Source organism: Galeopterus variegatus, unplaced genomic scaffold (genome assembly GCF_000696425.1).
Source record: "Galeopterus variegatus unplaced genomic scaffold, G_variegatus-3.0.2 Scaffold25, whole genome shotgun sequence".
Classification (NCBI taxonomy): Eukaryota; Metazoa; Chordata; class Mammalia; order Dermoptera; family Cynocephalidae; genus Galeopterus; species Galeopterus variegatus.
Window position 1 is genome coordinate 693,976 of NW_007726136.1, and position 13,238 is coordinate 707,213.

The 13,238-nt window shown below is 40.6% G+C and overlaps 1 protein-coding gene across 1 annotated transcript in view; it reads left to right on the forward strand.

The window, feature by feature from the left end:
- Positions 1 to 13,238, forward strand: part of ANKFY1 (ankyrin repeat and FYVE domain containing 1) — a 78,145-nt gene that overhangs the window by 29,872 nt on the left and 35,035 nt on the right. Inside the window, exons 4-7 of the mRNA XM_008568732.1 lie at positions 3,053 to 3,176; positions 4,278 to 4,427; positions 5,732 to 5,897; positions 11,885 to 12,089. Of these exons, the coding sequence (XP_008566954.1) occupies positions 3,053 to 3,176; positions 4,278 to 4,427; positions 5,732 to 5,897; positions 11,885 to 12,089 (645 nt within the window). The remainder of the gene's footprint in view (positions 1 to 3,052; positions 3,177 to 4,277; positions 4,428 to 5,731; positions 5,898 to 11,884; positions 12,090 to 13,238) is intronic.

Genomic DNA, 13,238 nt, shown 5'->3' on the forward strand with positions numbered 1-13,238 from the left:
CGCCCCCGGGGCGGGGCGGGGGGAACCCGGGGGGTTGGGGTCCCTTGCCAGAACCGGAAAAAAAAAAAAAAAAAAAAAAAAAAAAAAAAAAAAAAAATGCCCTGGGAGAGATGCTTCTTTATTCCAAGTCAGCTATGTCCATTAAAAACAAAGCACCTAAGCATAAGTCTTAGTATAAAAATAGGTGCCTACATGTACTGCTAGGTGGAGAAATGACTCTGAGATTGTATTGTTGCTCCTAGTATAAGGTCTCATTTGTAAGATTTTTATGTTTTTATTATTGTTGTTTGGTAGCTGGCCAGTATAGGGATTGAACCCTGAACCTTGCTTGGTGTTATCAGCACCACTCTCTAACCAACTGAGCTAACCAGCAGCCCATCATTTGTAAGGTTTTGAAAGTTTGTTCTTCAGTTCTTCCCAGGTCTCTCTCATGGCCCTCCTCCTTTCTTCCCCCATCTCCTACTTCCATGGTCTTTTTCCGATTCTGCTACCTAAAGCTTACCTGTTCGGATTGGGAATTATCTTCTAGCCAGTTATGCTTATTTATAATAGTACTCAAACCCATTAATATTAGTTATTATGTGATTTCCTTTTACACTTTTTCTATTTTCCTTTAGTAAAGGAATTTTAGGCCTTAGAGAATGGAAGGACTAAGAGAGGGACCTCAAACTTACTAGCCTAGCTGTTATGTACCTCAGGCTATGCTAAATGTATCTAGTGTTCCTTCATCTTGAAAAGCACACAAAGATTCCCCAAACCTCTGAAATAGAGTATCTTTTCTAATTTACAGAGGAGGAAATGGGCACAGAGCTAAAGTAATCTGGCCGCTAAAATTCATTGGATCTCAACTCAGGTCTTTCTTACCTCACAGTTCATTTTGCTCTCTCTACAATATTCTGTATTTATGATTAGAAAAGAGTTTTTGTGGGGGTTGTGGGACAGGAGAAGCAAGGGTGGGATGTCAGGGAATACCCCTGAAACCATTCTAGGCCTCTGTGGCAGCCCTTGGAAGTGAACCTGATTTGTAAGGGAGATGTGGAGGGAAAGGAGCTGAAGGACCATGCCATGGCTTCCTTCCCCCATAGGTCTGGTTCCATGGGAGGCTTAGTGAGGTTTCTAGGAACTTGGGGTAGTGGAAGCCTGGGTCTTTCTAGTGCTACATCTTCTGGGCTATGATGTGGTGCCTGCTTTGTGCTTCCAGAAGCCTGTTTGTCTGTGTGCAGCTCTTTCTTCCTTGACATAATTGATGTTCTCTTATTAGTGATTCTTTTTTTTTTTTCCTTTTTGTCTTTTTTCGTGAACGGCAACGGATCGCAACCCTCAGTGTCGCGCCCATACCGGACCGGACTGGGACCGGCAACGGGATCGCAACCCTCGGTGTCACGCCCGCACCTCGCTCAGCCAGTCAGCGGCCGGTCTGTATGTGGGATCCGAACCCTCGGCGGGAGTGCCGCTGCACTCCCAAGCGGCACACTGTAGCAGTGCGCCACCGGGCCGGCCCTTATTAGTGATTCTTTTTTTTTTTTCCTTTTTGTCTTTTTTCGTGAACGGCAACGGATCGCAACCCTCAGTGTCGCGCCCATACCGGACCGGACTGGGACCGGCAACGGGATCGCAACCCTCGGTGTCACGCCCGCACCTCGCTCAGCCAGTGAGCGGCCGGTCTGTATGTGGGATCCGAACCCTCGGCGGGAGTGCCGCTGCACTCCCAAGCGGCACACTGTAGCAGTGCGCCACCGGGCCGGCCCTTATTAGTGATTCTGAAAGAGTCTTCTTGTTGTTACCTGGCTTTATGGGGACAACTGTAGTAACCAGTTTTTCTGTCCTGGCATACTGATTTGACTCGTAACTCAGTTGTTTGTATACATTATAGATATTTTGGGTGGACTTTTATTTATTTATTTATTTATTTTTATTCCTTTTTGTCTTTTTTACTGACCGGTAACGGGATCGCAACCCATGGTGTCGCGTCCGTACCGGGGACCGGCAACGGGATCGCAACCCTCAGTGTTGCGCCCACATTGCGCTCAGCCAGTGAGCGGGAACCAGTCTCCACATGGGATCCGAACCCTCGGCGGGAGCACCGCCACACTCCCAAGCGGCGCACTCTCCAGTGCGCCACCGGGCCGGCCCTTGGGTGGACTTTTAAAAACAGTTTTATTGAGTTAGAATTCACATACCATATAAATTCATTTTTTTGGAGGATTTTTAAAGAGATGTTAATTTATTGAGGCATGGAGCCTCATATTTGAAACTATTTCTAAGCCACACTGTTTGCATAAAGGAATTTTGTTAGTGGGAACAGCAGGTGTGTCCCATCTTATTAAATACCGAAGGACTGAAGTGGATCCATTGCATATTTGATTTTACAACTACCTGTGTATATGATCAGCAAATTTCATATGAATACTTTTAAGGCAGTTGGGGTATTATACTTAAGTTTATTTGCAGGTTATTTTGATTCTGACCAGACCTGAGCAATGTAATAGCATAATGAAATTCTAGTACTTTTAAAATATGGGAGCTCAAGAAAGGGGGAAAAGAAAACTATCTGTATATATATTTATACATACCTATGTGGAAGATGCAAAGACTCATACTGGTATTATTTGTACAGCTGCTGCCTCTGGGCCCTCCCAGCACACCCACGGCCTCTTCACTGTTGCCCTCAAGTTCCGTGTCTCCTTCCCCTGCCCCTCAGTCTCTGTCTCTGCAACTCCCCATAGTTGGTTATTTTTTATTTGGGGTATTAGGCATGTATGGGGAAGGGAGGGTGTTCTTCCCAACCTTGGGTCCCAGCTCTCTTCACACTGTTAACTCCACGTCCCTTTCTCCAATAAAACGAGTCATTCAGATGTGCTTATAAAATAATAATAATAGTAAGATGTGAGAGCCTAGCTGTAATTTATTCATAACTACTTTGCTTAACCTTACACCTTAGAGTTATTGGACATAGCCAGCTAGTACAAAGATTATTGCTTTGGTTTGTTTATTTATGAATATACTTATATTTGTCCTAATAATACTGTTCATTGTTGATATTCTCTTACAGATGTGAGAAGGGTGTTATGTCTCTGGTGAATGTCAGGAACTGTATTCGCTTCTATCAGACTGCGGAGGAGCTGAATGCCAGCACACTGATGAACTACTGTGCAGAAATTATTGCAAGTCACTGGGTGAGTGAGAGATTGAGGCAAGGGGACAAACTCAGAAGACCCAGGCTTGGGATCTATTCCTTGGAAAGTTATCTCTCTGGCACTTAGTTTTTCTCTTGTTAGAAAAATTGAAGGATAAGTAGTTGGATTAGATGATCTATGAGACTCTCTTCAGCTCTGAAAGTCTGATTTCAAAGTAGAGGGGCAGAAGATAGCTCAGGTCCAGAGATGGGTTTGGAAGGAAGGGACACGTGCCTTCACCCTGCATCTGTGGAAGCTGTGGCTGAGTGCAGGAGCAGGGAGCACTTTGGGGCCAGCAGGCCCTGCGGTTCCCAGCTGCAGCATTTCATAGCTTTTCTGTGCTTTCTCCATTTAGTGGAGAGCATTATTAAGTTTAGATTTGCCTTTTTTCGGTAGTTTTTATCATAAAGAACAGTTTTTACATTTCTTTGTTGTTTGCTGTGCATTTTTTAAAAATCAGGGCTAGTTCTGGGTTTTATAAACTAGTTTCTGTGAACTGTTTTGTATTCAGCACATTGTGAGAAGAGTCCTAGTATTTCAGAAGAGGTGTCTAAAAGAACCGGGTTTTTAAAAATTGACACAAAGTGGTAGTCTTTCTGCTAAATTAGGTAGAAATATAGAATCTTCAGTAGTAGAGATCCACTTGGACTCAGTGAAGTGAATTGTTTGTGGAAGTGCCGATTAATTCTGAAATTCCCATCTTTGTGGGGTTAGGAGGCAGAGGACTCTATCTCACGTAGAGGGCTCTCTCATGGCTCAGCTTGTGCCCATGGTGCTTGTGCTTTACTGTCTCACTGAGAGGCGTAGCAGTGCTGTGGTAAAGAGCACGGGCTTGGGAGGTAGACCTCTTTGTTCCAGATCCTGACTTGGGCATTTACTCACTGAACTTGTGTAAGTTATATAACCTCTTTATGCTTACTTCATCTGAAAAGTAGGGATGATAATAGTACCTGCCTCATAGGGTTTTTGTAAGGCTTAAATGAATTGGGAAATGTTAAGTCCTTAGAGTAGGGCCTGACACATTCTAAGGGTTTAATAAATGACAGTTGTTGTTATTGTTAATACTTTGTTTTGCTTCTCACTGTATTTTTTAATCCTTAGGATGACTTAAGAAAGGAGGACTTCAGTAGTATGAGTGCTCAGTTGTTATACAAAATGATCAAATCCAAGACGGAATACCCATTACATAAAGCTATCAAAGTGGAGAGAGAAGATGTGGTCTTCCTTTATCTAATTGAAATGGATTCACAGGTACCATAGCTGCTTTTTCTGTTTTTTTCGTGTCTTTTCCCAAAACTGTAATGCACTTACTTTGCTCTGTAATGCTCCTCACTTCCTTCTGAGCCATCACTTGCCAGTCTTTAATGTACATATTTCTACTAATAGTTTGTTCAAGGCAGTATGGGCTTTTTCTGTCATGTTCCTCAAAATTCTTCCAGCCTTAGCCCACTGACCAACTCCAAAGCCACTTCCATATTTAAGTGGATGTTAAAGCAGTACCTAACTCCAAGTACCAAAATCTGTATTAGTTTTCTTTTGCTGCTATAACAAATTACCGTGAACTTAGTAGCTTAAAACAACACAAATTTATTACCTTACAGTTTTTTAGGTTGGAAGTCCAGTACAGGCATCACCAGACTAAAATCAAGGTCTCAGCAGGCCGTGTTTTTTTCTGGAGGCTGCAGGGGAGAATCCATTTCCTGCTCCTTTGGGTTGTTGGCAAAATTTAGTTTCTTGCGGTCGTAGAACCAAGGCTCCCTGGTCTTTGCTGGCTGTCGACTGAGGGTTTCTCCTGACTTCTAGGGGTTGCTACATTCCTTAGCGCATGGTCCCCTGCCTCCATCTTCAAAGCCAGCAGTGGCGGATCTAGTCCTTCTCAAGCCACATCTTTATGACATATTCTTCCCTCTTTCACTTTAAAGACTTATGTGATCAGATAGATTGAGCCCTCCAATAATCCAGGATACTATACCAATCTCAAAGTCCTTAACCTTCATCGCATCTGCAAAGCACCTTTTGCCATGAAAGATGACGTATTTATAGGTTCTGGGGATTAGGATGTAGACATCTTTGGGGGGCTGTCATTTTGCCTACCATGCCACCTTATAAGAAATGCAGTTGCTCTTGTCAGGTGAGAGTGAATTATGTTTTATCCTGGGTGTCCAGTATGCAGGGAGACATTAAACTGCTAGGAGGAATTAGGTAAGCCACAGCCTTTCATGAAAACATAGGCTGTTTTCTGTAAAGCTCTCTGAAACTGCCCTAGTGCTTGTGCCCTACAGCACTCTGTCTACTTTTCCCCCATGGTCCTTACATTGCCTTCCATGTTGTTTACGTCTGTTCTGTGATCTCTGTTAAATCTCTGCTCCCTGAAAGCACGTGAGGAAGCCTGATAGAAGTTTGTGAATGAAGTAGAATTTGGGCACTAAGCAGTGTCACAGCATTAAAATTTGACATTTGTATAAGAGATGATATTTAAGGGTTTAGGTGGGAGAAATTAAAATAGATTGTATTCTCCACTGGCTGGGTGCTAATATACAAACTTATCTGTGCAGCTCCCTGGGAAGCTGAATGAAGTGGATCATAATGGAGATCTTGCATTAGATCTAGCTCTTTCACGACGACTAGAGAGTATTGCCACCACACTGGTTAGTCATAAAGCTGACGTGGACATGGTAGACAAGAATGGCTGGAGCTTGTTACATAAAGGAATCCAAAGAGGTAGGAAGAAGTGTATTTTATATTTTTGTCTGCAGGCAATTTTATTTTTATCCAAGTAATTTTTGAAGACTCTCTGACCCTGTTCCAGAAATTCCCCAAGACTCCTTCTTGAGCCTGTACTCACAGGCTACATGATTTACAATTTGTGATCATTGGGTCAGAGGAGGAGGGACAGAAGAGCTGTTGCCTATGCCTTGTGAGTTTGGCCTGTTAGAAAGGCTAGAAATAGAAAGGTGGTACTTTGAGAAGAAGTACCTTTTACTTATATGATAAGTTTACTTGCTATCTCTTTTTCCAGGAATTGTGCTAGGAAGACTTTACTTTTGTATCTGTGATACAGAAGTATCGACAAATGTTTAATGTATTCTTAGGTTCAAGGCTTTCACTTTTGTGGACTAGACTTTTATAATGGCAAAGTGATGAAGTTTTGTTTTGTCCTAGGCATGTTATTTGAAATTGTAGCTATATTTTGAGTACATTGTCAGTAGTAGGAAGAATACGGAAATGATAGACTTGAGAGCAAAAGATTTTAATTAATGAATTAACTTTTCAAGGGGAAAAAATGTACTAGTTTATGATTTTGTTTTGTTTTTTTAATGGCCTTATTAATTCATTAAGTCCCTGCCTGACTACTTTCCAATGGTCTTTTTTGACAGAGTGAGAATCTATGTAGAGGTAGAGTTCCAGTGGAATAAAAGCTTTCAAAAATGTCAAAGCCTTAATTTTGTAGAATAGTTGACTTTACTGAAGTGCTTTCCCATGGCCACTTTTTTCTGGTTAAACATGGATATCAAAGACAGGATGTACTGGTTTCATCATCTCTTAATTATGCATACTTTCCCTTTCTGATTATGCATTATTATACTGTTATTGTCTCTGCTCCACTTTTGCCATTCACAAGTTGCTTCTAGTTGGTGGAAAGTACGTACTGCACGATGTGGTCCTGTTGCAGCTGTAGCTTTGGACTTTTTAGGCAAAGGTTTTAATATAAATATCTTTCTAAGCTATGTGTTAGAGTGTTGAGCTTGCTGACTGGTAGAGAGGAAAATTTTGCTTACCTTTAGGTAGGAAATCCTTAGAGTATGTCAGTGTCAAGAGCAAATGCATTTTTCCCAAGCACCACTCTGCACTGTGCAAAGCCATTGGTGCTTAGCACTGGTTGTGTGTTCAGTGGGGAAGGTTTCCACCACATAGGGAATTATTCTTTCCCACACTGTTTAGAGCCTGAGATGTTTATTTTGGAAACATACACTTGTTACTAAAAAAAAATCTGAGAATTATGTTTCTTTCCTCTCAGGGAGTTAAATTCTGATTTTTGATGCAAAAACATCTCTAACAAGTTATTAAATATTTTGGTGATCGCTTATTACAAGAATTGCCAGGAATTGGTGATATATTTATGATGCTTACTTTCAAGTGATTTATTCTTGCACTCTGAATTTATCAGTTGCCTGCAAGCATGTGGATTACAGTGTGTGTATAATGAACTTGATTGTTGCTAAATTTAGAGTGTGTGGCATGGTTGGTGGACAGAGCACTGACTTTGGAGCTTGGATGTATCATGGTTTGAATCCTGACTCATCTATTTAGTCTGTGGCCTTGGACAAGTCATTTGACCACTCTGAGTCTTTTCGTCATCTCTAAAGTGGGAATCATTTCTGCTTTATGGGGTTGTTGGGAGAATGAGAGACAGTGTTAGTGGGGCATCTAGCATAGTGACTACCAGTTGACTGGAAGGCTCAACCCAGTGACTCTTACCTTGCTCTTGTGTTGGAGTGCCTTAACCAGATTCAATTCTTGTAGGAATTTATTTCACTTTTCTTCATTCAACTTGAGCTGTCAGTCTGACCTGCCCAAATAACTAAATTGAATAATATACCTAAACTTAACTGTTAATCTTACTTTAGGTTCATTATAATATGTATAAAGGTCTTTAATATATGAGATTTAGCTCTAGTTCTGGACACACATTAGAATCTATAAACAAAACAGTCAGCTTGTCTGAGGAATGAAATAGGCAGCCAGAGTCTGTGGGTTAGTTCAGTGGAGGCCGACATATGGCCAGAGGCAGGCCATCTCCTTTGAGTAGTCTGATTTGGGCAAGAAGATGGGTCCTTGCTTTCGTAAGAAATCTAGTTCTTCCTGTACTTTTTTTTACCTTAATAACCAACATCTATCGATGGGTTTCCTAAATAGGATGCCCCTGTCCAATTATTTATAGTAAATTTGAATATGATGCCATCAACTGAAGTGGCATGAAATATGGTTTTTATTAATTGAATAATGAAGGTTAATGGGTGTTCCCTGGGTAAAACTGTCAGGGAGGGAGTTGCATCGAAAGAAAAATTGTATGTGGATTTTTTTTTTTTTAGTGTAACTTTTTTGTCAGTAATAGTTTTGTGTGGATTATTATACTAATGCCTCATTTACCTGGCAGTGTTAGTATATGTGGTGATGAAATAACTGAAACTTTTAAGCACCAGTTTTTATTTTAACTATTTTTGATACAACTCTTTCTAAAATGTATTATATATTTTTTTATTGACGGAAACCTTATAAATGGTGCTTTTGGTGTTTTCTATTCCCTCCCTTTGTTGTGTTCTTTTGATGTCAATTGCCTTTTTCCTTTAGCTTATGTACCCTCTGGGCCAACTTACTTTTTAATTTTTTTTTTTGGCAGCTGGCCAGTAGGGGGATCCAAACACTTGACCTTGGTGCTGTAACACTGTGGGCTGACTTTCAGTGGAAAACAGCATCAATTTTCATTTTCCAGTAATTCCGAAATAGCTTTTTGTGTAGAATGCATATATTTATGTACATGTACATATCTGTATATAGGTATAAGTAAGAAAACATTTATCTTTAGATCTTTTTAGTAATGTAAATCTAATCTAAAACATGTGATTCTTTTAAGAGGGCTTAAGATAATGATTTTTATTATGCCTTCTGTCTGAACCCAACTGTTCATAGGTTTTCCCTATTTCTGTGTGTAGTATTGCCCAGTTTATCTTCTGTAAGTATGGTATATTAGACATTTTTCTTTTACCTATATGTTTATCTCTTGGTTTGGAATATATGCCAAGCTTAAAGGTAATGAAACCACATCATCCCCCTCCCCCAAAGTACCTTATATTTTGGACTTTTCATTAAGGCTCTTTGTCCTAATAATTCTAAATTTTCTTTCTATTTCCGGAATGTAAGTGGCTTTCTCTAGGATATTTTGTTCTATTGCCCTTTTTTTTTTTTTTTAAACATATTCTGTCCTGGATTGACTGTATGTGAGGTTTGTTCATACTACATATTAGGACCCTGCTATGTATATTGTATATAAGGATAGCAAAGGCTTGACTCAGTCTAGCCCCTGATATGCATGTTACCTGTTGCTTTCAATGCTTTACTGACATCCTGTTGTAAAAAAAAATCTAAGCTTTGGCCCTTTGCACCAATGTTGGTAAAGATGTTTGGCCCTTTGCACTGATGTTTGCACTCTTCTCCTCCCCTTCCCCAAAATATAGGGGTGCAGAATAAATGAAAATATTTTAGGAGAAGGGACTGGTTAGAGAAGTCTTAAGTTACCTGCAGTCGTAATTGATTGAAATTGGAGCCAGTCAGTTAAAGTGGAACTCAATAGCCCTGACCAGTCAAGTCGCTTTCTTCTCAAACAGTTCCTCAGGGCCTGTTTTGTATAAGACAGTGGTGGATTTAAAAAAAAAAAAATCAGTCATGGGCCAATCAGCATCTGAGGGGCCCATGGCCACTTAGCATAAGTGACTTCGTAAGAGAGAAAAAAATCACTGCTAGAAGTTTTGATTCTAAGGAGTCTGTATCTACAGTATTAACAGAAATAGGAAGAGATTGAAGTGTCCTTATGCAAAGACAAAAGCAGACCAGCTGTGGAAAGAACACCATTGCCTATGATCAATATATTAACAAAGTTCGAAAGCACCTTCAGCAACCTGGCATTCATCCCAAGACTGCCAACAAGTCTAAGTATAGTCAATGATCATAGAACCAGCAAATCAAACTGAGAGGTTGTTCTGCATTTGGGGGATCCTCTAGCTGAGGGAAGACATGATTGGCAAGAAATTCATCCTGTAGACCTTGGTGAAATGGAGACTGAATCTGCAGAAACTACCTCTGACTCCTGGATGAGCTCTTGAGATAACATAGATATGTACACCCATCAAAGGCACACATGTGGATTGTAAAGTTGAGAATGAGTGTGATTTGGAAGCTGTTTAACTGAATACTTGAAAGACTTTCTAGGTATGAGCTAATTGGTGTCACCTGGAGGTCACTTAGAGAAACAATTGCTTCTACCCAGCTAAGTGGAATGCCTCAAAACATTTATAACCGGAAGTTTCTCTGTTCATTATCTTATGGTTTATCATTCTTGCCTTATTTTCTTAAGAAACATAAATTTTATGTATAGCTAGTGGTTTTGAATGTTTTAAATTGTGAATATAGTAAATCCAAGGAGGACTGTATGTTAAGTAATCTTAAAACAAACTACATACAACAGACTTAATTGCTTATTCTCGGTCATTATCCCAGTTAACCTGACAAGTATACTTTAACCGGTTTTTCAGAAGTATTTTTTTTTTTCTTTTTGTCTTTTTTCGTGACCAGCAACAGATCGCAACCCTCAGTGTCGCGCCCGTACCGGGCCAGGACCGGCAACGGGATCGCAACCCTCGGTGTTGCTCCCGCACCTCGCTCAGCCAGTGAGCGGCCAGTCTGTATGTGGGATCCGAACCCTCGGCGGGAGCGCTGCTGCACTTCCCAAGCGGCGCACTGTAGCAGTGCGCCACCGGGCCAGCCCCAGAAGTATTTTTTTGTGTGTGTGACCAGTAAGGGGATTGTAACCCTTGGCTTGGTGTCACTCACACTGCGCTCAGCCAGTGAGCGCACCGGCCATCCCTACATATGATCCAAACCTGCGGCCTTGGCGCTCCCAGCACCGCACTCTCCCGAGTGAGCCACGGGTTCGGCCCTTTCAGAAGTGTTTTTAACATTAAATTGCCGCTTATCAGATTGCTTAGTTCTGAATCTAACCATGTATTTGTGGAACCAATCTAGAGTCAGCTTCTCTTTACTGGTATCTGACAAAGTATGTTTACAATTGTGCACCTTTAATATCATTACGTAAACTTAACTTGGCCTTTTGTCAACATGTCAGGGTAGTTTCTTTTCCTCATACAGAGTATGAATAGTCAAAGATAGTGAATTGAGCTATTAAAATTAATGGATTTTTATGTAAGTTATTCAGTCTTAATTTGGTGTTTGTTAATAATCCTAGGTAGACTCTTCACCTGTAATACTCTTTCCTAAGAGTTAATGCTATGGAAGGGATTTAGAAAGAACTTTTGTTTTTACAACCAGTTAATTCACCATAAAAATTTTTGTAAATAATAATGTGTACAGATACTCTGTTTAAATTTGTAAACTTCTTGTTAGGACTGTTATGTTTATATGTAATGAGATTGCAAAACTACAAAGAAAAGAATACGAAAATAAATCAAACATGGGCTTACTGTTAACAGGAACCTGTATGCAAGTACAGCAGGTTGGGGGTAAGTGTTGCTTAGGTACAGACTGGTCAGGAAATGGGAGAGAGAGATAAATTGTGCTGGAGAAGTATCTTGGAAGCCCCTTTTGAGAGGCGATGACCAGAGAGAGGCCTTTAAAGATAGAAGACTCATATTCTCAAAATAGTGAAGCTATATTGATGTGAGGAGGCAGGACAGATAGGAAGAGGTAATAAAATATTGAACAAAGCCTTTTGAATTAGAGTGTGTAGCTCCGTGATCTCAATGATGAGTTTCCATTTACAGGTGTCCTGAGAGGTTCCTTCGGACACACCTAGTTGTCCCTCTTCTTTGTCTGCAATTATTGACTACTGCCTTTTGAGGAAACATTCGCCAGAAAGAATAACTTGCCCTCAGTCTCATCACATGTTACCATTTTTTCTATTATTTCTTTTCAAGGAGATCTCTTTGCTGCCACTTTCCTCATTAAGAATGGGGCCCTGGTCAATGCTGCTACATTGGGTGCCCAGGAGACACCGTTGCACCTTGTGGCATTGTACAGTTCAAAGAAACACTCAGTAGATGTGATGTGTGAGATGGCGCAGATTGCAGAGGCCCTCTTGCAGACAGGCGCCAACCCCAACATGCAGGACAGCAAGGGCAGGTAAGTTGGGAGCAGATAGACTGTGCCTTTAGCACTGTTTCCAGAAAATTATTTCGTGGCAGCAAGTAATTGGTATACAAAGACTTAATTGTTCTTTAGCTTGACGTTATTCTATCTTATTTTCACTGAAGTCACAAACATTGATTTGCCATGCATATGAGTGTCAAGACTAAGGCCAGAGGCATTTGGGGAGAACATTTCCATCATCTTCATGCTAGAAGGGCCTGAAGTGGTCATCTAGTCCAACTCCTCCAAAGGAACCTTCTTTGAGTATTTTTAAGAGTTGCTTGGTTAGTTTGAAGAAGAGGCACACACTATCTCAAAGCAATCTGTTTTATTTCTATGAGGTCTAATAGTTAGAAAATTCTCTACAGTAAACCCAATTCTACCTTCTTGTAAATACTCCCACTTGAGACAACTCTTTATCTGCACGGCTTGCTACCTTTTTCCATAGCACAGCCTTTCCCATATTTGACAGTATTTGTTGTGTTCCTTTTGTTGCTTCCCAGGAACATTTAGTTGAGGATTCCTTGTGGTTTAGAATCTAAGAAAGACCTGTTTGTTTGGGGGACAGCAGTGTGGGAGGCTCTGAAGGGAAGTTAAGCCGCCTGAATCACCAACCACAGGTGGGATCCACTTATCATCATAGCAGTTCTATATTTTATACCTTTGAAAACTCTCTCAAAAATAAGAAAAGATTTCTGTGAAGTTTGGTTGCCAGGGGCTGGCCAATTAGCTCAATTGGAGTGTGGTGCTAATAATACCAAGGTCTAGAGTTCTATCCCTGTACTGACCAGCTGCCAAAAAAAAAAAGTTTGGTTGTCAGAATTAGAAAATGGATATGTACATTGGATAAAGTAATTAAGTAATGGTTCTTCAATTTTTTTCTCCAACTATAGTGAACTCTGGCAGTCCGTCTGAGATAGGTGATAGCTTCAGAGGCACTGTGCTCTATAGTAGCAGTCTCATTCAGGGAACTTGAGTGCTAAATAAAAGCAGTGGAGAGAGGTTAATTGCCATTTTAATCAATCCTTACATGTTGCTACTCTTTTAGTATGTTTGAGTATAACAGAAAATTATGGGGAAGAAAAAAGTTTCTTTTCAGAATTGGTGGAGGGTAGGTAAGAGAAAGTATGCATACCTATGGTA